The following is a 25748-nucleotide window of genomic DNA, read 5'->3' as shown; positions in this document are numbered from 1 at the left end:
TCACATTTTCAGTTCTTCAGGGGCTTCATCAGAAAATCACCTGAATGGAGGCTGAGGAACAGGTGAATATGACAAAGAGACAAATTACCTTGGAAAGTAAATAGTCCTGAAGAGAAAATAAGATGCTATTTCAGGTGCATTACTGCACAGAGCAGTGACATCATTTCTCTGTATTAATTTCAGATATCTGGAAGGATGGGCTGTATTCTATTAGTCTGGTCTCATCAACATAGCCTCCTGGTCACCAACCACAACAAATGGAATTCGTCTCATCCATATCTCCTTCCATCTTTTCAGAAGATACAGTCTATCAGTCTTATATTATCCTAATCTTCTAGAATATTTCTACACAATTTTTTGGGAAAGTTATATTTCCCTATATTGCTACTAAACTAGGCATTCACCTCTATCATAAAACCTTTAATAATAGACTTTAAAGTATGAATACATTTGGTATTTTAATATTTTAAGGCAGAAGCATGTAATTTTAGCTTATATTTAGTCTGGCCAAGACACTCCACATGTTTGTGACTAAATAAGTAAATGACAAATGAATGAATGAGTAAACCAATAAATGAGAACCAGTAAAAAAACCCTGAGAGAGTCAGAGAGTACATATAAACCTGGCCTATTTCTAACGTAGTTTTCACACACATACACAAGATATTAGAATAAAAAAAGACTATACACAGAAGCAGTCATTTAGTGAAGTAGTCCTGAGTCTCTACACTGGGATATCCAAGTTCAATTTCTAGCTCCATTTCTTAATTCTAGCTTTCTGCCAGTGTGAACCCTGGGAAGTAATAGCGATAGTTGGGCCCCAGCTCAGATTGAGTTTCTGGCTGTCAGGTCTGACCCTGGCCACTATGGGTATTGAGGGAGTAAACCAGCAGTTGAAAGCTCTGTCATTCTTTGTCTCTCTGCCTGTTAAATAAATTTAAAGAATTAAGGAAAGAATATATACAGATTCACTATTATGAAATAACTATCTGTAAATCAGATTGCATGGAATCTTTTTTTCAATCATCACAATACAGTTTAGAATGCATTATATATCACATTTTCAGGATACTAATGCTTTCTGTCCAATAGAGGAAGAGTAGAATATATTAATTTGTTTTGGTTTTTTCATAAGACCAAAAGACTACTAGCACAAAGAGCTACCTAACAAATACTAACCACTTTTTCTTCCAAAAGAAGATAATTAGATTGGCTAAAGGGCAGTGTCTCTTGGTCACCAAATAACCAATGTTCTCCAACAAATGGTTAGAAAGACAGAGAGAGAAGGGGAGGGAAGAGGGGAGAATGTGAGAGCAGGCTGATTTTTAATGCATGTGAACATTAATTACTACTTTACTTCAAGAGAAAATGTGACTACATGAATGCCCTGGAAAATCTACGCTGTGATATTAAGATGCTACTTGAGGATATAAATTCATTCACTTCCTTAAACTTGACATCTGTGAGGAAAACCTAGATATAGACAGATAGATAATCCCTACTACTATATGATCTGTTGATAAAATTTAAATAGACACGTAAAAGGTTACAAAACCTGTGCAATATGGTTGCCAATATAGAACATCAACTCCTGCCTCCCAATGCAGATTTCACCAGGCTTTCTAGCCCTGGAAATGTCCTGGGCAGGTTACCATGTTAGGAATCTTTCTCCAAGTCCCTTCCTCCTTCTTCCCATCCACTGGTCCACCTCAGGAAAAGGTGTGATTACTTTTCTGTGTGTCTTGCTTGAACACTGCTTTGGGACCCTGGCTTCTCAGGAAGCCTGTATCCTTTATTTTTGCTACTCCCACCAACCCCAGTAATTTTTTCCCTCAAATTATTTGAGAATTTACAAACTCATAAAAAAGTAAAAGAATGCTACAACTCATACCTCTATACCCTTCACACAGATTCACTACGAACATTTTCTTCTTGAGTGTATCAGAAAGTTGATGGAGAAGTGGGATTCAAGATAAGCTGATTTGGGTTCAAAACTTTTTGGAAGTCACACATAGTTTTTGTGGGTTTTTTGTTTTGTTTTGATCACATGTGTTTCCTATGAACTTTTGGGACATCCCACGTATGGACTACACTAAAGAGGTAGTTCCTGCCTCTTCAGTGGTGCTAGTATCTAGTATCCTGTCTCGGGCCAATTTAGCTCTTGGGCACCAACACTTTTCTCAGCTGTTACCAGAGCCCTGTTTTAGGTGAGGAAACCCAGTGCCTTAAATCCACAGTCACAGCCACTAGCTTTGGCGTCAAGACCCAGAAGCACCCTGCCCCTTCCTATCGTATTTGGATCACTGTTTAAGATCTCTTGTCGAACAGAAACACAAGCAATCACAAGAGCACACCAATTTGACGTAACACATTGTGCACTTTGAAGTGTATTAACTCAGGCAAGGTCTTGTTAATCATCTGATACGCAAAGACACTAACAGGACCCATTACTGAGCTGCACTAATGAATAAACTAAGAACTTACCATAATTGCTGGCATATCACCAGCATGTGTGAATCATATTGTCACTTGCAGTCAAGGCTGGACTTTCTGATCAGCCATCCCATCAATGCATTCTTCAAACATTTCCTCACTCCTACCTATCACAACAAGGGCTCTTTGTGATCTGGGGCCCTTCCAAGATTTTGGCCTCACTTCCATCCATCTCTCCATGCACTATGACTCCAACCACACAAGTGCAGTACCATCCCAGAAACATACTGTGCACTGACATTTTTGTAGACTCCTGCTGTCAGCAACAGTCAAATGTGTTCTAGATTCTCCTATTAAAAGTAACTTCCACACTCACAGGGCATGTTTTTTTTGTTTGTTTTTGTTGTTGTTGTTGTTGTTGTTTTTGCTCCTCCATTAAAGCATATACTTCCTGATGGCTCTCAAAGGGATGGCCATGTTACTAAGTCATGCCTTAGTTTATTACTTCTGGAGGATATGGTCCCTATTTTCTTCATGACCCCCCTCTAACCCTTTGAGCTTTTCCAGGTAACAGTGCTTAATCACCAGGCAGCATCAGAAATCTGTGAGAATTGGTTCTGAAGTACACACTCCAAGCTCTCTGAAGCTAATAATTTACTTCACTGTGAAATCTTTCATCAAAATTTCTAGACTTGACTCCTTGAACAAATTCTGTTTAGGAAAGTAACATGATTTCAAATGAAACCCTGAGAAAAGTACACAATGTTTACAGCACGATCCACCCCATGCAGAACAAGTTAGGCATCACCAAATCAATCCACAGACTGACCATACATGATCTTTCTTTCTCCAAGATAATCCATAGCAAGACATCCTGGCTTACTGTGGGTGTTCTTGCTAAGCTCTCCCACCACTGTCAGAGGGAACACAGAGTGGAGCTCTGCATTACTGCTTCTTCTTGGTATGAAAAACTTCTACAAGTTTGAAGTAATAGATACACGAACTCAAAAGATGTAATAATGTGTTGAGAAACAATTATAAAAACTATTCTCCAACAATCTTGCACACTAGCAAGGACACTGATGTAACTGCATAATTACATTTTTAAGCAGACCTTGCTTTTCAATAAGAGAGAAAAGGAAAGCTTAACTGTCATGGAAACACATATATTTATTCATATATGTATATCCATGGCTATCTATCCATGACAAAATGTACTAGTCTGTATGCTTTTTACCTACCAAATTATGCTAAAGAGTAAACCAGATGATAGGCTATGTCAAAGTATTCATTCTTTCTTTTTAAAATATTTATTTATTTATTTATTTTTAGAAAGTCAGATATACAGACAAGAGGAGAGACAGAGAGGAAGATCTCCCATCCGATGACTCACTCCCCAAGTGATTGCAATGGCCAGAGCCAAGCTGACCTGAAGCCAGGAGCCAGGAGCTTCTTCTGGGTCTCCCACATGGGTGCAGGGTTCCAAGGCTTTGGGCCATCCTCAAATGCTTTTTCAGGCCACAGGCAGGAAGCTGGACAGGAAGCGGGGCTGCCAGGCTTAGAACCTGCATCATATGGGATCCCAGCCCATGCTAGGCTACTGTGCCTGGCCCAAATTCATTCTTTAAAAGGTATTTTGAACATTTCTAGAACTCTGGCATGTCACTAGTGACAAATTATCAAAGCCTTGTAAAATGATTTTATACTTAGGAGGAACTGAATAATCTAAGAGTTTCATATGATAAAGAAAGCTAAAATGAATTCATAATGAACATACCAGTTACATTTGTTAGGTTTGCTTCAAAACTACATAAAGTTATTCCATCTCTATAATGAAATATACTGTCAGATGGGGAAAAAACACTTCTTACTCTTTTAATATTCTAATAAAAGGCATCTTTCTGTGTTTTCTAATGTAGCTGGATTTTGTTTAATATTTTCTAGTGTATGTATCCTCACGCTAAACACCTAAGCTATAAAGAATAATATTATATAAAAAGCTAATTATAGCAGATGCCATCTGTTATGGATTGATTTCTATCCCTAAAATTCACGTCAGAGCGCTAACCCTAACACTTTAGAACATGGCCTTATTTGGACATCAAATATTTACAGAAGCAATCAGGCTAAAATGAGGTCATTCGTGTGAGCCTAATCCAGTATGACTGGTGTCCTTACACAGTGGGGTATACAGCAGGAGGAGGGAGGCAAGGTGTTTGGTGTAGCAGTTACAACACTTGGAATGCCTGGTTATCAGAGTGCTTGGTTTAAGTCTCCTCTGCTTCTGATCCAACTCCCTGCTACTAATGTACATCCTGGAGGCAACAGGTAATGGCTCAGATAACTGAGTTCCTGTCTCCCACATGGGAGGCCCAAACCGAGTTCCTGGCTTCTGACTTCAGTTGGACCCAGCCCTGACTGTTGTGCTGTTGTGAGCATCTGTGGAGTGACCCAGCGCAAGAGACATATTTATCTGTCCATTCATTTTTTTCTTTTTATCCCTCTCAATTTTTTTAAATTAAATTTTAAGAAAGTGGATGTGATGATAGACAAAGCAGAGAGAACACCATGTGATTAGGAAGACAGCCGGCTACAAACCAAAGAGGCGCTTGGAACAGATCCTTCCCTCACAGCCTCGGAGGGATGGAAGGAACTGCTCCTGCCCCCGCCTGGAGTTTAGACTTTGAGCATGCAGAACTGTCAGACAAGAAATTTCTGTTGTATAAGCCCCCAAGTTTGTGTTTCTTTGCCATAACAGCTCCAGCAAATTCATTTACCATCTGTGTAACTTTTTTCAAACTAAGTTTGCTTGTTCAATTTGGAAGTAGGGGACATTTTCTTAACTTTCAGATATGACCAACCCTTGGACCAAGAGAGGTTAGCAAATCTTTCAAAGGCAGGGAGACAATCCAATGGGAGTAAACATAAGGTTACATCTGCAAAGAAAAGAGCCTTGGCTCAGAGAAGACAGCATTTTTCAAGAAAGAAAAGCAGGCAAGGGTGCCATGCCCAGCTCCCAGAGAGGACTGAGTGCGATGGCGGAGTTGGAGTACACCCCACCCTTGTCAGACTCAACTGTCCTTGCCATGCAATCCTGTCACCTGTGTCAAGTAACAGAGGAACTGGAGGTTGGACTTCCTGCTTTTCCTCTCCTTCCCCCTCAAACTCAAAAATAAGTAGATGGTGAAACCAAGCAGAAGCTCCAAAGCAGGGGTGGGAGAGCCCAAACAGATCATCATAATGAACACACACACACAAGCAGAGGCAAGAGTGCATAATAGCATAAGATATAACTGGAATGCAGCAAACATGTCTGAGCCCTAAATCAAAATCTCAAAAATTACTTTCTAACATGTGAGAATCATCTCATGGGAAGCTTTCCAGAAACCAATCTATAGGGCAGAGAGGCTCACAGAATTTACCACTCTAAAAGAATGGGATAAGTGAGCACTTCCTTGATCACACCAGAGGCAGAATACTGAAAGACCTGTGTGGTCATGGATAGCTAACCCCAATTCAGAAATCCAGCAGCAGCAAGTTTAGGGGTCAAGTGAAACAGGTAGTTTGTGCCAATCCAGGATTTAATGAAGTTCTCTTTGCCCAGTTACTTCTTATTAAATCATCTTAAATTTTTTTTCAATTATTCTTGCAAAAAAGATGCAGCAGCATGAATCTTCTAAGAGTCTGAGTGGCTTAGCCAAACAAAAGATGAATAACAAGGAATAGGTAGGAAACATAAGTCAAAACACATTTATTTCTAAGAAAGTTTTTTTAAAAAGAAACAATTCCTGATTTTTTTAAAGAGTTATTTAGGGCCCGGCAGTGTGGCCTAGCGGCTAAAGTCCTAGCCTTGCATGCGCCCCGGGATCCCATATGGGTGCCAGTTCTAATCCTGGCAGCCCCCCTTCCCATCCAACTCCCTGCCTAGGCCTGAGAAAGCAGTAGAGCATGGCCCAAAGCCTTGGGACTCTGCACCCACGTGGGAGACCCAGAAGAAGCTCTGGGCTCCTGGCTCTTGGATTTGGATTGGCTCAGCTCCTGCCATTGTGGCAGCTTGGGGAGTGAAACATCGGATGGAAGATCTTCCTCTCTGTCTCTCCTCCTCTCTGTATATCCGGCTTTCCAATAATAATAAAATCTTTTAAAAAAAAAAGAGTTATTTATTTTTATTGGAAAGGCAGATATACAGAGAGGAGGAGAGACAGAGAAGATGATCTTCTGTCCGATGATTCACTCCCCAAGTGAGCCGCAACGGGCCGGTGCGCGCCGATCCGATGCCGGGACAAGGAACCTCTTCCGGGTCTCCCATGCAGGTGCAGTGTCCCAAAGCTTTGGGCCGTCCTTGACTGCTTTCCCAGGCCACAAGCAGGGAGCCGGATGGGAAGTGGAGCTGCCGGGACTAGAACTGGCGCCCATATGGGATCCTGGGGCTTTCAAGGCGAGGACTTAAACCACTATGCTATCATGCCGGGCTCACAATTTCTAATTTTAAACAATATATTTATCTCAATGAAAAAAAAAAGATAAGCAAAGATGAAAAGAAACCTCAATCTAGAGCCAGCATGATGGTTTAACTGGCTAATTGCTTGCAAGCACATGCATCCCATACAGGCACTGATTTGTATTCCAGCTCCTTTACTTCCGGTACAGCTCCCTGCTTATAGTCTGGGAAAGCAATGGAGGATGGTCCAAAGCTGCACTCACATGGGAGATCCAGAAGCTGCTGCTGACTCCTGACTTTGGATTAGCTCAGCTACAGCCACTGCAGCCAACTGGGAAGTGAACCAGTGGATGGAAGATCTTTTTACCTCCTTCTCTCTGTAACATTGGCCTTTCCAATAAAAATGATTAAATCTTAAAAAAAAAAAAACCATCTGCAAAATAGTAACAAAGACCCCAAAGCCCAGTTTATAATATAGCTGCTCAAAATACATAAAAATAATCTGACAACAGGGAAGATTTCTTATATCATATTCTTACTCTCCCACAATATGCTTCAATAGGCAAGTTAACACTTATCAGAGGTTAGAATTAAAAACCTGAATTTTTCTTTCATATTTTTAAAAACATCTATGTCTTTCAAAAATAAAAAATAAAATTTTAATAATTACAAGAGGTCTTTATAACATTCATAGAAAATATATACAATGAAAATACCACGCATTGATTTCTAAAATTTTACACAATAAACTGATCTTTAATCTTACTTTCCATGAAATTTTGGAAGTCCCCTCATATACCGGCCTCTTCCACAGAAAGAACAAATGATCTCAGATTTAAAGATAAATATTTTCACATTAATACAATTTAAAAGAATTCTTAAGAGAAGAAAAAAAAAAACATTCTACCATTCACAAAATCTAAATCAATGCCTAATACGATAGAAAGATTTTACAGGAAATCACAGTGACAATAAATCTCCTGCTTTATTATTTATAGTTGTGTTTGTGATGAATACAGCATAACAAGGCAACAAGCCAGTATTTAAAGGCTGAAAGATTTATCCAACCTTAAATATATCAGTCTACGCAGGCCTGGAGTCTGTAATCATTATCGCAGTTTAATCTGTCTTTGCAAAACAAAACTAAAAAATAGACTGTGTGTCTCTGTGATTAATCATTCATATTCAAAGCCAATCTGAACTAATATAAAAAGTCTAAAAAAGCATCACCAAGAACATGGCACTGGGAGACGATGGAATTTGTTTAGAATACCATGTTCTGAAAGTGTCATGCAACCTTCTGTTAAATATTCGTTCATTCCATTTTGTCATCCTGATTTGTATTCTGGAAGCCCTTAGAAGCTACAGGATTATTTCATGACAACCACAACATACGTTGGTGAGCAAAAACTCTGATCCGTTGCAGAATCCTTCTCCACGAACCTCAAGGCATCATGGCACTTGAAAAATTCCCCCTTAATGTTGAACCATATGTTGATTCCTAAGGTTCAACCTTCCACTGAAGTGATACCAGTTAGGACCACACCACAACTGACCAACACTGGCAGCAGTTGGTGAATCCTGGCTGAGCAAGGCAGGAACATACCGTACAGCCTCAATGAAGGTGTATTCTGAATCAAAGTAGGCCTACGATGGATACATCAAAATAAAGCAAAACTGAGTGTTTATCTTAAGAATGTTGCCAGGGACACAAATGGAATTGGTGAGAACATATGTCTTTAAAAAAAGAGAAAAATAAGATACTTTGCAAGAACAAGAAGTGGGGAAGAAAGGACAGGGCTAAACAAGCAGTTGCAGTAACAACCTCCTCTAGCCCCAGCAGCTGCTTCAGCTTGGAAGACCAGGACTTATTTGCAGACGCACATAGTTTTCCCTGACCTTGGCAGCATCAAAGAATTTATACAGTTAGTGGTTCTTGCACAATATCTCACAAAGAACAGCACAAATGTTCTCCTCTTCCGTGCCAGGCAGGCCTGCTGGTTACTCCCATCCACCTCTGCTTCCAGCAGATTAATTTGCCCACTTAAGTTCTGTGGTTCTGGTGCTAAACTTGAAAAAAAAAAAAAAAAACAGACATTAAGGTTTTTCTTTTTTGCTCTCTTTCTATGAAGTTTGGAGGGATGAGCCAAGTTAAAAGAAAATTTAATTTACTTAATAGACTAATTTTCTATAGAGTACTAAACATAAAGGATTCAAAGAATTACAGTTTTCTAGTCTTATTATTACGTACATAAAGTAAGCTCTCATTTATGTATTTGTTTCCAACACACAGCCAAAAAGAACACAGCTTACATTGGAATCAAAGACAATCTTGATACCTTTAATTCTCTTAATGGCCCAACATAACCATAGCTTTATTATATACTAAATAACTCTTAGTCCATAAGTGATTTGGACAATATTTCTGATTTTAATTACAATGTTTGGAAATCATATTTAACACTTTCTGCTCTTTAAGAACTTAAAACATCCATGTACAAAGCAAGAACCACAAGGAATTACAGGACAGTATCTAAGAGGGTCCAAAGTGATATCAGGTGCTATACATGTACCTGACTTCACCCCAACCCACAATATGGATGATTCACATGGCCACAGAAGCCTCGAGCAAACTGCAAAGCAGCTCAAACATGATGCTGCAGATGAATCACATTTGAGTCCACTCTTGCCTTTAATGAACAAGAAAAAGGTTTTTCCAAATCCCAGAAAGCTTATGTTCTTCTAACTTTTTTTTGGGGGGGGGGGGAGTGGAGAGAAAACACTTCCTATTTCCAGTGCTCCTTCTTGTTAACCAATATAAGCAACAGAGTGCATTCAGATGGTGACCCAAGCCAGGAATGTGAGCAACTTTTGGTGGAAAAATAAAAGACTGATGGCGATATTTTAAAAACCATGTTGGCTGGTAAAATTTATAAGACTGAAGACATCCTCAGTTTCCTCTAAGGATGCAAGTTAAAAGTATATGACTGATTCTGAATCCTTGTATCCAGGTATCCTAAAAACACGTGGGGAGTGTTCTACACCATCTTTTAGGTCATGTTACTTTGCTATGAGAAAGTATACTGTAACCAACAAGGAATCCAGAGTCAATTACCTGGATTCAAGTTTTCACTCCACCCTCACCTGTAAAATAACTGCCTTGATTTTCTCATCTGTAAAATGCAGTTGCAGACAGAACACATAGTAAGTGTTAATCATCTGTTGTTGCTTTCTCTGCTGTGGTCTACAAGGAAACTTCTAAAAGTTGATGAAAAGTAGAATTAAAATATAACATTTTGGTTCAGAAACATTCTGAAATTCATGCAGTTTTTTCAATAATGTACTTTTTTCATTATCTTTTGTGGGCTTAATTTAATTTAGTTAATTTGAGAAACAGAGCTAAAAAAAATGAGCTCTCATCTGCTAGTCCACTCCCCAAATGCCCACAGTGACCAAGATGGGTTAGGCTGGATTATAGCCAGGAGCTAGCAGCTCCTGGTCTCATCCAGGTCTCCCATGTGAGAGGTAGGAACCCAACCCCTTGAGCCTTAACCATTGCCTCATACGGTCCGCATCAACAGAAAACTTGACTCAGGATCTGGAGCCAAAAACCAAACCCATGTACTCTGGAATTTCATCAACTTTTTCAAAGATATCTCCTATGTATGATTTTTTTTTTAAATCTGCACAAAAATTGCCTTTAAGTTCTATTTTCCATAAACTTTGTGAAGCATCTGTATACAAAATGAGTTAATCCTGCACTGCACAAGCAACAGCATCTTCATTTCCCACAACCCAATGAAATCTTGCCAACATGCACCACATGCATAGAACAACCCCTGTAAACAAAGATCACCCAAAAATAACAGGTCAAGATACAGCCTCTACCCCAAACTGTATCAAGGACCCACTATTCCAGGGGGTGGGGATCAACTAATTCCACAAGACAAGTCATATTCAATATCCATTTCTAAAACAACCACTGACTTCAAACAAGTTGATGTTAAGAGCATAAGGCTGGCTAGTTGGTTAACTAATAATGAAATAGTTAATTAACAAAATGGAAGTTCTGTTGTAGCTGAAATGGTACTCAGAAGCCTAACTGAGCAATTTATCTAAAGTAATTCTTCCTTAACATTAATGACTCTTCCTTATTTTTAAATACTAAAAGTCATAAAATTGTAAATATTTATGAAGTGCAATGTGATACTTAATTACATGCATATATGGTATAAACTCTATTCAAAGTAAATATATTTACCTTTTCAAGCATTTAATGACCATTTATGGGGAAACCATCCAAACTCTGATCTTCTAGTATTTTTACAGAGAAATATACAGTACATTATCTATATATACCCCCTTGTAATAATAGAACGCCAGAACTTCTTACTCCTACCTAGCTATGACATGGTATTAGTCAATCAATCAACCTTTCCCTATTTCTTCCTTCCCTACTTACGTGCTCAGCCTCTGGTAAATATCACTATATATTTTTACCTTCTACAAAACCATTAGTCTTTAGACTTCATGAGTGAGATGGCTGTGCAAGCTATGTGCCTGACAACAGATTAACATCCAGAATATATAAAGAACTCAACACTATAGCAAAATCATCACCATCCAGCTTAAAAAGGGTACAGTGAATCTAATCAGACATTATTTAAGAGAAGACATACAAATGGCCAACAGATACATTTTAAAAGTGCTCAGCACTGCTAATCATTAGTGAGACGCAAATCAGACCCACCCAAGAGTAATTAATTCCAATAAGATTGGTTATTAACAAAAGGACAAAGGTAACACTGTTGGGAATCCTTGTACACTGTTGGTGGGAATGCAGATTAGCACAGCCATTCCAGAAGGCAGTGCGAAGGTTCTTAAAAGAAAAAATAGATGTATCATATGATCCGACAATCACACTTGCAGCTTTACAACCAAAAGAAATGAAATCCATTTGTTAAAGAAACATCTACACTACCATATTTACTGCCTCACTATTCATGACAGCCAAGAAGTGGAAACCACTTCAAACATCCATCCATCCACTGACGAATGCATAAATATACACATGGGATACTACTCAGCCATTAAAAAGAATGACATCCTGTTGCTTGCATAATGAATGGAACTGGAAGTGATTATGCTAAATGAAATGGTTCTATCTGAAGGATAAATTTAGTTATCACAAACAAATGGCTAAAAATACACCAGTACAAGTGGAAAAGTAAATGATGGGTCAATGATTTTGTTCTTTTACCTTTTAACTTATCTTCAGCTTCATCATTATCATCATACTCCAATACATTCCAGCAAGTTTGAGCATATGCCAATGTACAGTTACAAGAGCATCTTAAGTGATTAGAGGCCTAATTATTATGATTATTGAGATATTTACCATCATCAGTGATAAAATATTCCCATAAGATCCTTCAGAATATAAATATTCTATACAGATAAATGAATATAGATAAACATTTCATATTAAAAGAGGTTCAGATCTATTTATCTATCTGTATAATGTTCCCCCAACTCATCATGGGTAAATTTTGGTTCAGTTATTGGGAAAATGTATATTAATATTGTAATTAGCTATCTCTGTATCACTCTAAGGACAGCTAAAATGACAGAGTTGACTAAGATGTAATAGAACTAAAACACTGGCTTTTACAATACAAATGGATTTTCCTCACATTTCTGGAAGCTAAAATTTCTAAACTCCAGGTGTCAGTGAGGCCTCTGCCGTTGGCTTGCCCTTGGCTGCCTTCTCATTGAGCCCCGATGTCTCCCCCTCCACTTTAAGAACACTAATCCTAGTGTGTTATGACTCCATCCTTATGGTCTCAGTTTACCTTAAATAAATCTCTAGAGGTCCTATTTCCAAATGTAGCCAAACTGGAATCCTGGATACTATTCATGTGGGTGACGAGAATAGGAATACACTTTAGTCCACATCAAATTAAGTTCTTAATTTGTTTTCTTTGTGTAAAATTTTCACATTTTTCAACCTTTAAAACTGGTAAATCTTGGTATCATGAAAACTACCCAAAAGCTCCTAATATTTCCCCCAAAGTTTTAAAATCTTTACAAATAATAGACTGCTTGCAAACCACAAATTGACAAAACTATAAGCAAACTATCTAAGATTCAGAGCAAGTAGTTCAATCTAACTTTAAGATGTGTTTAAATAGAATGGAATCCAGATGGCGAAACTTTTGTATACCAACTATATACATGCCCTTGCTATGGCCAACTAATAATAAGAAACACATATTGACACAAAGCACTTGTTTAACAAAAATGTCTACTTTGGATAAAAAGGGAACATTTGAAAGGTATTGTAAGTTATTTCATAATCCAGCATACTTGCTGTGGGTATCTGACAGGCACCTTCACAGACGCTCTGAGGAACCCAGTTATGTTAAATATGTAGCCACAGAAAGAAGTTCTTCCTTATTTTCAGGTGGAAGCAAAAATAGGAGCTGTTCTCATGAAGCACAGATCAAAATTACCCCAGAAAAAACCTGCAATATCTGACTCAGGTTTCCTGCTGGACATGCTGGTTTCCCTTTTGTAGCAATGCAAGGCTGGTGAGGCTTTGTGACAACCTGCCTGGAACATCAACACCCCAACACACACATTGCATCAAACACCTCTTCCTATTGAGATCCTACAAGCCCAACTTTCACTTTTATGTTTTGCAACAGACTTTTTTTTGTTACATGTTCATGTCTTCACAGGCAGATCAATTTTTACCTTGACATTAGTTTAGGAACATTCTCATTTATGCTTGTGTCACCAACACACACACATTGATAATACAATCATCACACAGAAAAACAAATTCCAGCTAATCTAGATGTAGCATGACAATCTATCTTGGCCTTGTGACTTAAGTTCTCAAAAACTTTATGAAAGAGAATTTGATAACCTAAAAGATGACTAGAAAATGGATCCAGAGACTGCTGTTAAATGCCATTTTTATGGGGCTTATAATGTGAATTAGCTACATCTCACTCATTTGAAATACAACATTTTCAATCTTCATTTCTATGCAATTCCATCAGGCTTCTGGGCATTTCGGGTTGCTTTCCTATTCTACAGGAGCTGAGACACAGGATTTTTCTGCTTCTGGCTTCGCCAACATTCAGCACTGATAGAAATGATTCAGAGCCACTGGGTTCTAGCACCTCAGGCGCAACCTCCTTGTCCCCAGAGGCAGATTCAGTGTGGAGGTTTGAAATGGGTGTTGACTCACCTGAACTGAGTGACTATGTTCCAAGGCCCTTTACTCATCGCCAGGACCATGAAGCCTTGCTGCTGCCTATCGTGACACCAGGCTCCTCTTACAGCCTTCCCTGACCCTCAGACATCATCAGGGCAGAGCTGCAGGGTGGAACTAAGTTTCACTTTTTTTCTTCCTGAGGTTTCACAGCAAAAGAACTCTACTTCTTCTAATCCTAATTTCGTGTTTTCTAAACTCCTGCAACCTAAACCACTCCCTATCAGCACAGGTCAGAACTAACATTTTTTCCTGTTACTTAGATTTCTGGCTGTTGTTTGAGTAACAAAGAGGGACTGGGGGCTGAGAATGATCCCCTGTGAACATAAGCAAAGTGTGAGGAGCCAACAACAGCTGAGAAGGATACAAATCCCCTCAACTTCAGCTAACTGTGAGAAAGATGCCAGGCAAGCACTGAGTGAGGAACACAGGGTCACTAGACCCAGGGAGGGTGGAGACGGGGTTGAGCTTTTACCTAAAGGGACTTACAGAAGGCCCTCTTCTCACCCAATCAAGGGCCCATAATAAATAGGGAAAAGTAGCACCCAAAAGATATGGGGCAGATTTTACAATTGTGATGTGTCACTGACAAGAAATGATCCATGAATAACATCCAGAGACCAGCCATGGTGCTTTAGCTGGGAGAGCAGGGTCTGTCTTGCTCTCTTCTCTCATTTTCTACTTCAGGGAGAGACACTGGATGAACATTTGGGCTGGCTTACACCTCATAAGACTTTAGAGTTGACAAATAAGACAAGTCCCCCAGAGGTCTACTTGCCTATGTTGTTCCTGGGATGCCTGCAGTCCTCTATATCACCATAGGGAGTGTTTACATTAGAGTCTGACAGCACATTGGTCATAGGTCAATTCTAGACCTATGGTATATACTCCATAAGAATAGATTCCAAGGCTCCATTTCCAAAGGCAGCAATCCACCATTTAAATAACTTTCCCAAAACACCACATCTTCTCATCAACCTGGGTAGCCCCAATCATTTCAAGACCAAGGACAATCTTCTCTTTTACAATCCAAGCCCAAAGGAAGAAGAAAACTCAAATTAGAGGAAACCAGTATCTCAACCTCAAAGTTGGCCATATAAACGCCTTCTCTATCCTTCCTTCTGCCACACACATACACACACGGGCAAAACACACAAACACCAGTCACATTTCTCCTAGAGTTCTCTCATTCTCCTGTGATTTCCAAACCAACATCAGCACTACCACTTCGAACAAAAAGCAGAAAATTAAAGGCCATAACCAAAAGGATTTCAGTTGAGAAGAACTCCTCTGTGAAAAATTTTACATTATCTTTCCCCCACTTGCCAGCAAAGAGTATAATCTGTCACATGCTCTCATTAAAATTATTTCAAATCATGACATTAAACTGTATAACTATCACTTCAATTTGTGAAAAGCACAATAGCATATAGTTTCTAAAGATGAATGTAAAAATGCCATCTTCAAAAAATCCAAGTGGAAGATACTGAAAATCACGGATTTAAGAACTTTCATACCTGACGAACGAAACTGTTTGAGGTAGTATCAGAGGATGTGCTCCCATCAGACCCTTTAAATCGGTTTTTCCTTCTGGCTCCTTTCCCATACGACTGAAAAAAAAGAAAAAAAAGACAAATATTATTATTACTGGACTCTTTCACAGGAATCTGGGCCTAGTCCTACAACACCCAAGACTAACACAAAACAAGGAACAAATGACAATCATAGATGGGCATCACTGAAAAGTTAGTATTGGTGGAATCATAAAAAACAATGTGAGATTAGCAACTGTTTATGGAGGGAAAAATTTTAGAAAAGCACTTAACAGCTGACAAAGTAAAGCAATTTATACTATCTAGAAATATATGTTAACAGTCAAGAGGCAAAAACCACTGAAGATAGAGCAGGAGCAGAACAAAATATTAAAACATAAGTTGTTTCAATAACATTGGGCCCAGCACAAGCATGTACAAATTAACTTGCCTGTGGTACTACTTCTAGCGTTTAAATCCAAACCTCTAGCATTATGCACTAACACATGTGTAATTCAGAGAACAGATAAAATTACTGTGCATATGTAACAATCAAATATAAATGAAAAATAGCTCAACACACATTTGCAATCCTGCCTGCAGTAGAACTTGAGTCAATTTCTTCAGCTTTTTCAGTTTAATTCTTCTCGTATTTAAAACGGGTTGTTTTATGTATGACATGAAGTAATGTCTCATAGTATTTTATACAAGAGCTAGCACATGACAAGCATTAAAATATATGTAGAAGTGATTTCCACATGCGAGCTGGAGGGTGTGAAGGAAAACTGGTCTAACGCGTGCAGTGTGATGAAAACTGTTGGGCCCGGAGACTCCATTTTATTACCAGATTTGCAAAACTCACTTTTAAAACCATGTTCAGACTCAGAAAATGCTACTTGGTCATGCTTTATATTTTCATATGTATTTCATTAAAATGAAAATATCTTATAAACCATAATCTACATAGCACTTAGGCAAGCAAAGTCTATTACAAACATTTGTGTTATGAGTAATTTAGATGAATTTGCAATCAGTGAGAGGGTGGTATAATCTTAAAGTAAAATCTTTTCTTAAATATGTTTGTTCTCTTCCCAAGTATCTAAGGGATTTATATAATACAAATGTGTTTCCATGGCATTTGATTAACTCTCAACTTCATAAAAGGAAAGACTAGCCAGGCTGGGTTTTCATAATGTAATATACAAGGTTCTCCTCACTTAACAGCTTATTCTTCTTACTTACATAAACATTGTTCGGTAAACTGTTGAAAAATAACATTCTTTCAACAACACTCTTCTCTTTCCAATTATTATGTAAAGGTTTGCACTAAGTGTCTTCCAAAACCTTAGAAGGTTAAAATAAAGTACAGCAAAAAAAAAAAAAAAAACTCCTTGAAAGTAAATTTCTTTACATTACTTTATATGTGAGGGGAAAAAAACATATTTACCTTGAAAGCACTTTTTAAAGGCTAACAAGATTTTCTGGGAGATGGGACAATCTGTGTTTGGTAAATCACATATCTTTATAAAGATCATAATGTTTGAGAGCAAGCTGTCTCCTTAGCCCACCATCAGGTTTCTCTCACTACCATTTAGAAACAGGTGGGGGAGAGCACCCCTACAATTCGAACATCATTAATTTCAGCTTTTTTTTGATGATGAACTTGTACTGTTCAGTTGCGTGGGTGCATTAAGCTTTTTCACGGATGCTCACAATTGCACAACCGACCCTTTGAGAGCCACACACCGCTGAAGACACTCAATCCCAGAAGAAGCTGTTCTTAACGGAAAGTTAGATACACAAAACCTGATATTAACTTTTGCCAGGCCCTAGGAGTGGTACTGTTCATGAGCTTTATTCTAGACATACCTCACTCTGCAGACTACACATACAGGATGGAATTATTACAGTTTGCCACTGCATTGAAACAGTTTACAGGCTGAAAAACTACAGCATACCAAGTGCATGCAAACTGGTGGCCGTGTTAACAGACATATCATCCCTTGATCACTTGAATATATGAAGCATGATTTACAAAGTATTAATTTGTTCATGTCTTTATGTTATGGAACATCCCTATTTATCATCTATTATAGTTTAAATCAAGACAAAATAAATAGGTAAGCTTAACTATATTTTGTTATTGTATTCAGCAATAATTCCTCTTCTACTCTCTCTTTTAACTGTTAGACAACTTAATGACTAGTTATTCTTGTAAGAATACTCAAGATCAAAAAAATTTAAACATTTTTGGAAAGTTAATGGCCCATTTTCACAAACTTAAAAGATGTCAGTAAATGCATATACTGGCATCACACCCTTTAATGCATACATGCAATTAAGCTCATCTTGGTAATTCTTCCAGTTACGTTAAATCCTTGAGATCTGCAGGAATCAAAAACAAAAACAAGTGAAAGTAAACCTCTTCCAAATAGAAAATGACAAGTAGGATTAAGTGTTTAGTTAACTAAATTTGAGAAAGCAGTTTTCTTTATTCGGCTACTTCAACTAAAATTATTTGTATGAACAGTGTTTTTTCTAAATATTTTTCAGCAACACTAAATATGAGGGAATTTGAACATGTAACTTAAAGATAAGTTTAGGGACATGTACAGGGGTTAAGCTGACCCGGGAAATTCCCATGTAAAGTATCTGGATTGAGTCTCATCTTTATTTCTGAATCCACTGTCCTATTAGTGTCTGTCCCAGAAGGTAAAGAAATGGTTCAGTCCCTGCACACATGTGGGAGACTCGCTTTGATAACTGGGCTCCTGGCTTGAGTGAAGGAGGCCCAGCCGTGGCTATGTGTGGGTATATGTGGAACAAACCATTAGTTGCAAGATTTCTGTGTGCCTCTCTATCTGCTTTTTAAATAAGCTGAAAACAAAAATCTTTTTAACAAGAAAGTTCACTTTGCTATAAACATTTTGAAATTGATGCACAAGTTCTTTATGTCATGTGTACTTTCCAAGAACTTTTAAAAGTACCTTGGTATATGAACACCAAGCCCAGATTACAGGAAGTAAAAGGAAGAAAAGGGAATTTGGCCAGATTACAAAGTGTCACCCACAGATTCTCCCTAACACAAGCAGACACTTTGGAACCAGTTCAAAAATTCAACAATTGCCACTTGTTATCTATATAGAATATATAAATAAAATTAACTATACAGAATATAATATAGACAATATTAACTATATAGAATATAATAAAAACACATTAAGTCACAAACTTTAAAAAGCAAGGGGGGAATAAATCCCATTCCTTATGTTATTGTAAAACATGACCCAAGCTAAGTAACATTTCAAAAACTAGTAACAAAGAACCAGGTTTAAGAAATTCCCAGAAATATAAGACCATTAAAAGATGAAATTCGCCATGATGTTAATAGCACTTTAGTGACACTGAGTTTTACACTCAGATTGTAATCTTAAATTTCAGTAAAAAACTTGTTCATCTTTCCTGCGCAGTTAAGTCTAATTTCTGTATAACTGAAGGAAACAGAAGCTGTCAGTTCCCCAGAGATTTCAGCAGGACATGCAGGGTTGTCCTGGCGGGCCCTGGAGGCCCCTGGAGGCCACTCTAAGACAGCTTCCCTACCAACATATTGCTCCCCATGAACAGAACACTAACACCTAAAATCAGTTTCCATCCCTCTCAATTTGTGTTCATTGATGCTTATCCCTTTGAATGTTATATTTTCCTCATCCTACGGTCCAAAACAAACAAAGCCAGAACTGTCCAGAGAAAAATCCAACATTCAATCTTCCCCTTTACCAAAAGCTTAGTGCAAACATGGCTGTTAGTTCCGTCCATGGGTGACAATAGCTGGGATTACCTCCCTGGGACAAGGGGAAAAGAGGAAGCTGTGTTTCCTATGGCTTAGCTCCCAGAAAGCAGAAAGGAATCATGGGGCAGGAGAGTCAGGGCTCTCAGGGAGATCTGGTAGATAGGAGAGAGAAAATGAGAGGAGGCCAGGGCCAGAGGCAGAGACGTGCCCAGTGTGGAAGGGCAGGGGCAAACCCTGCCTTCACCACAGTCTATGTCCTGCCAATCTCGGAAGGAGCTCCAAGACAAGACCACTTATTTTCAGTGGTGCCACAACTAATGTTAACTCTCTGTAGTTGTGAAAGAAATAAATGGCAGTTTATCTAGACTGGTACATAGACATGTCCTACAAAAGATAAAAAATAAACAAAACCACAACTATATAATGCCACTACAATGCTACAGGGTTAACATATTTTTGCTTGGCTTTTCTTGAAAGGATCAAAGTTATATACTGATTCATTCAAAAGAATTCAATACAGCAGCAGGTAATCCTACACACAAAAAGACCTCAGATGCATAAAACTACAAAACGAACCAAACTCCAACTCACACAGATATTTTCTTTTGAAATTTAAGAAACTCTGAGTCTCACTGACATGCTTTTCAATTTCTCCCATGCAACACTACAAGGGGGAAAAAAGGTTTAAGAGGAAGGTGACAGTGGTTAGTTAAAGCAAAGGATCTAGGACCAAAAATCTGGAAACTGCTGTGGACAAATTTGTACCACAGACCTAAGAATGTTTGTGGAACACAGTGCTGACTTGGTTCATGAACCACAGGGAAGCGTGTGCTGCTTTCGCAGCCAAGCTCTGTGCTGCAACCGCGCAGGCTACCGCCTTTGCCGGCTGCATTACTACAGCATGCTTGAAAAGCATCTGGCACACTGGGCTCAGGTGGAACCAGCTGGGATCTGTTGCTAGGAGCAAAGCAAACAGGCCCTCTAGTTACTGCCTGTTCGTTCTCAGGTGTGACTGCACATGCTCGCTACAATCGCTCTGATGCCTCAATTGCTGAGATACTGCCCTTGCCTCTCAGCCATTTCCTCTTCTGTCACCATCCTATTCTCAGACCCTAGCACCTGTTTCCCATCCACCAGATGAACACAGGAGCTATTCAACTCTCTGGAAAGCAATCCATTTGATACCTGAGCGATGCTAATAGCATTCTAATAAGTTAGAAACATGAGAGAGGGTCTTCAAAAATTTCCTGAAAAACACATTTCATGAAAAACCTGTGCCTGGATTCACAATGTTTTACACCAAAATAAACTAACCTTTTAATTAGATTGTTTCCCCGAACCTAATGAGGTACCCAGGCATAACTGAAATTTCCTAATAAAAAGGTGAAGAGCCACAAGTGGAATCAATTATAACAGAGCATGTATTTAAGCCAGCATAAGTCACTTCAACATAAACTCAACTGTAATTATCAATGAAAATACCTTGTAGTTTTTATTCTATGATATGTCTGAAATCTGGTGTGTGTTTCAGTTGCACAGCATATCTCAGTTTAGAGCAGGCCACGTTTCAAGTGCTCCAAAGCCACATGTGGTGAATGAGTCCTATAATAGCTGGAGCCAATTTAGAGTATGGAAAGAGTTCTACTTAACACCTCGACTCAGAGGCAGTCCATGTTCAAGTTTGCACTAAAACTGTTCAGCAAGAGTTTCTTAAAGAGCTGTACGATTTGCTTAAGCCAGAACTTTCAAGAAGTTGCAGGCTGAAACGCCATTCACATCCTGTGTAAGAAATGTGAATATATTCCTTTGTGTTTCTGACAGTGAGCTGTGTGGAAGGAGCTGGAATGTATGATAATGCTGGTTCAACTGCCTCCTCCTCCCAGCCACCTCAGGCAGAATCACTGATGAAAAGAAAAGAAAAATCTAAAAGTAAAATGAGTAGCTTGGGGATCTTCACCTTGCCCTTCATTCATGTCAAATCTGTAATATGCAAGATATACATAAAGTTGATGGCAAAGGCATATTCTCAAAAATATCCTGGCACCAAAACAAACAACTTTTGATTTCATTTTTCTAAGAACTTTTGAAGTCCCCCCATCAAGTAACCCTGAAGGAAAGTAGAATGATTATAATCACATTTACAAATAGTAGTTTCATTTCTAGACAGAACCACTTTTATTCAGTGCCACAGAGAAAGGGGATGCGCCTTAGAAAGCCCCCCCTCTCAGGGGACTTTCTGGCTGGCCTGTTCTACCTAGGGAGAGTAGACGGCCTTGCCAAGTTTCATACAACCCCAAGATGCTGGGAACCCGAAGATGCTGGGAGCCCGAAAACAAATCAAGCAGGCAGTGTCTCCCCTCCAATCATGGATGGGATCTGAACACAATTCAAGGAAAACTGCTTTCATTTTTGAAAAGCAGAGAAAACAAGGAAACAGATGCCAATGCAGTTGAATATTTATACTTTATCTGCTTTATAAAATCCACTGCCTTCTCCTCTCTCTCCTTCACATATAAAATCACTCATTCCTACAGGGTGATCTATGAAAAGCCTGGGGCACAGCCTAGTCATTTCCATTTTCTTTCCACCTCTTCCAGTTTAGGCCTTTTTGCCTCCTGTCCAAACTGTTGGACCTATCTCCCTTCTCACAGCTCCACTTCTGAACCCTGGGACTCCCAGCCTGCCTGAGAAAACTTCCCAGGTGTTTGTTTTCACTGTGCTGGCAGGTGGCTGCTGTTGAGCACATCTTTTACAGTTTTCCGTTCTTCAACACAGCAAAGCCTCCAAGCGCCTGGTCTGACTGAGGCCCAACTAAGGCCAGAGTGCACCCTTCTTCATTCTTTTGATCCAGGGACTACAACTGCACACTGGTATCTGTAAACGTCTGTGTCTGCTTCTTGTATGGCTTCCTACCATCTCTCCCCCAATTCTGGTGAAATCTGACCTGCCATCCAACGTCTTTTGCAAAGCCCTGACAGATTGCTCCAAAATGAGTATTATTTGTAACTTTTGCTCCTTTGAAATCATGATATTCAGCATTCCTCTCAGTCTCATACCATACAACTGCAATGCAGGCTTCTCACTTGAAACTTTGGCAGGTAAGTTTTTCAAAGGAAAAGACTGTCTTCTCACATAAAAGTCATTTCCAGAAAGCCTGGGCACAGTGGTTGGGGACTTATTTGCGTGCATCACAAAGGAAATGAGTTTCTCTTATCTGAATACAGTCATGCTCTGCATCAGCCCTAACTGGATCTCTGAGAGAACTCTATTTTTACCGTAAGAATAAATACTTTCCTAAAAAAAAAAAAAAAAAAAAAAACTTCAAGGAAGATCAAAGAGAAAATGAAGCTTGAAAAGTCCTTTCCTCTATCAATATTCAAGCCTTTGATCCTGATGTCACCAAGGTCTCCAAATACATTTGTCAGCCACACGCACCTCAGCATATGTGTGGATAAAATCGGAGTTCAAACAAACATGAATTGTGTCAGCTGGGGCTCCATCCTCGGGCAGAGGTCAGTTCTCTGCCTCTCTAGGCTGCGTAAGGCAAGCACTGGAGGGCCAGCTAAAATCTAGCAGACCACGACCAGAGACGCTCACTTCTGCTTATACAGTCCTACGTCCAACGTTTCTACATTCTTTCCCAAAGCTCAAGTCACTGATGCACTTTAAGTAGGCGATTCTGCTTTCCAGCGGTACAAGAAACTTCAAAAGAGCTGGACTACAAAGTCCTCCCAGAAGTACCATTATCGCAGCACCAAACACCCAGAGAGGTGCATTTCTGTGTATCCAGAGGAGAGAACCAAACTCTAGTGCCTTCAGGGGGCTCTCCAGGTCCTGCTCAGGGCTTAGCGCAAGTGCGAGCGCAGCAAGCTCTGTGGCCTGCACACATGCTCATATAAACACACAGACGCCTCACACCTCACTGGGACCTACAGCACCTGGCAGATGCAGGCTTGAAAGCCAGCCAGCAAAGAGCACTAGGCTGTCCAGGAGCGGAACCCTAACACTTGGCATAGCCTGCAGCTGAGTCTGAAGTCACTTCCCCGCCAGCATAGAAGTTGAGCAACTCCTCACCGCTGAGCCCCGGAGGTGTCTGTAATCCAAACCGTACCTGCCAACGTAAAGGCCACCTTATCATCTGCCCGAGGCCTACAACTAACATCTCCTATTTCACAACAGGCAGCAAAGGTGAATTTTTCCAGAAACCGCTAACACTCGTCTGTGAGAAAGAGGATCTCGAAGCTTTTTGAAATGGCTAACCTTTCAGGGGAAACGGAAAAATAAAAACTTTCTCGTCCCCTGCTCGCTCTCTCCGGAAGGGAAAGGCGCCAGGGATGCAGGCGAACCCTGCCAGGCACCCCGAGGGCAGAAAGGGAGCTGTCAGGCGGCTGTGGAGGGTGGTCCTGGCTACTCCCACGACCCCAGGCAGGACAGGGCAGGGCATCCCCATCGCCCATGCCCCACCCCCGCCCCAGTTCCTCCGGGAGCCGAGGCGAAAGGGTCGGCGTCGGGGGAAGCGGCGCTGCGGGAAATGGAGCCCCCTCCCGCCCGCCCGCTCGCTCGCCCAGCCCGGACTCACGATCTTCAGCAGGTCCAGTCCACTCGCCTGGTTCATATCTCTCCATGTGCCTCTACCCGGCAAGGGCGATGAGAGCTGAGCAGAGCCGCCCCACGGAGAAGCTGCGAGCCCGGCAGATCGCCCCCGCCCCTTCCCACTTGCTTTTCGGAAGCAGAGAAAAATGGAAGCCGGAGAAGAGTCAGGGGAAAGCGCAAAGGGGCAGGTTCCCCAGGCGCCAGCAGAGAAGTGGGTGGCGAGCGGCGAGAGAAGAGGAGGTGGCGGCGGCCGAGGAGGAGGAGACGCGGGCACAAGCGAGCTGCGAGGCCAGCGAGCGAAAGGGAGAAGGAGGCGCCCGGGAGACGGCGGCCCGCGCCCCGGCTGCTCACAAAGAAAGGAGAGGGCGCCGCGCTCTCGCTACCTGTGCGGCGGCTCCGAGCGCCCCCGCGGGAGCCGCGTTCTCCAGCAGTTCCATCTGCACCTCCTGCGCCACCGCCGCCGCTGTGGGAGGCGACTTGGACATGTCGCTTTGGACCATTGGAGAAAAGTCGTCTCCGTGCACGCAGCCGGCCCCTGGCGGCCGGTCCCCCTCCTCCTCCTCCTCTTCTTCCTCCTCCTCGCCCCCGCCCCTGCTCGGCTGCGCTCCGGGGACCGCCGGGGGCTCGGGCCCGACCGCTCGGTGCAGGGTCCCTTAGCGCCGCGCTGCCCGGCTCTCAGTGCGCGGGACGGGGCCGGGCCATGTTGCGAAGCGAGGCGCGCACGGAACCCTGAGGCGGAGGCGCGAGCGCGCGGCTGGGGTGCGGGAGGAGAGGGACTCTCCGCTCCGCTCCGGGGGCCGGCCGAGCGAGGGAGCGAGCGGACAGCCCGAGCGAGCCTCGGGCACCGAGGAAGGTCCTCGCCGCCGCCAAGGAGGGAGGGGAGGGCGGAGGCAGCTGGCGGAGCGCGAGCCAGGGGGAGGCGCCTCGCAGAGCGGGAGTGACAAGCCCCCGCCGCCGCGCCGAAAAGTTCCGCGCGGGAGGCGCGGGGAGGCGCGGACCGCGTGGGCCCCGGCCGGGCCGCTGCGCGTCGCCGTGGCAAGCGCGCTGGAAAGTTTTCTGAGCCACGAGAGCCAGGCCCCGAGTCCGGGAGGTGCGTCTCCCGAGCTGCCCAGCGGGAGGGAGGCCGACAGCTCCCACACCCGCGGCTCCCTGGACCGCTGAGAACCGCGGGGCGGGAGAGGGACAGGTCCACGACTCCGGGGGGCGGGTGGGGGAGGGTGGAGAGAGGCTGGGTCCCTAAACTGCGAGTTGGAACCGCGCCAGGTCCTCGGGCGACCCCAAGAGACGAAGTCCAGGGGGCGGCTGAGAGCACCACCGGGTGATGTCAGGGCTGAAGAGCCAGCAAGTGAAGGGACCCGGTGAGCTGGGATGTGGAATCCCACCTGAATCCCCAGCTGCCCTCTTCACCCAGGGCCGAGGCAGACACGCCTTTTATGACTTGGTTGCCTTACTCTGCCGATTAGCTCTGTGTTCCTCATAGAACTGGACTTTTTCTGGAGCTTTGGAATCTGTTAGCATCGCACGAAGGACAAAGTCATCGCTCCGTTCATATCCCGAACTCTTACAAGAAACGTGTGGTGAACACGTTTATCTTAGAATATTCCTCTTAGGGCTTCCCCACAAAACACATTTTTATATTGTAGGGCGCATCTCTTTTCCACAAGTTTGACTCTTGGG

General features: G+C 41.5%; 1 protein-coding gene across 6 annotated transcripts in view; it reads right to left on the bottom strand.

The window, feature by feature from the left end:
- The window catches only part of CACNB2 (calcium voltage-gated channel auxiliary subunit beta 2), a 352771-nt gene extending 328074 nt beyond the window's left edge, over positions 1 to 24697 (bottom strand). For 2 of the 6 annotated variants that reach the window (XM_004578566.4, XM_004578564.4), the window contains exons 1-2: positions 24455 to 24697; positions 15674 to 15766 (exon numbers count right to left, since the gene is read on the bottom strand). In XM_004578566.4, the coding sequence (XP_004578623.2) occupies positions 15674 to 15766; positions 24455 to 24571 (210 nt within the window). In that variant the 5' untranslated portion in view covers positions 24572 to 24697. Of the gene's footprint in view, positions 1 to 15673; positions 15767 to 24057; positions 24275 to 24454 lie in introns of those variants that run through there. The other 4 variants (XM_004578571.3, XM_004578569.3, XM_004578562.4 and 1 more) reach the window with 3 other exon arrangements.
- Positions 24698 to 25748: the final 1051 nt, after the last annotated feature.

This window comes from Ochotona princeps, chromosome 10 (genome assembly GCF_030435755.1).
Source record: "Ochotona princeps isolate mOchPri1 chromosome 10, mOchPri1.hap1, whole genome shotgun sequence".
Taxonomy (NCBI): domain Eukaryota; kingdom Metazoa; phylum Chordata; class Mammalia; order Lagomorpha; family Ochotonidae; genus Ochotona; species Ochotona princeps.
The sequence above is the reverse complement of the archived record's forward strand: the minus strand, read 5'-3'. Positions and strand labels throughout refer to the sequence as shown.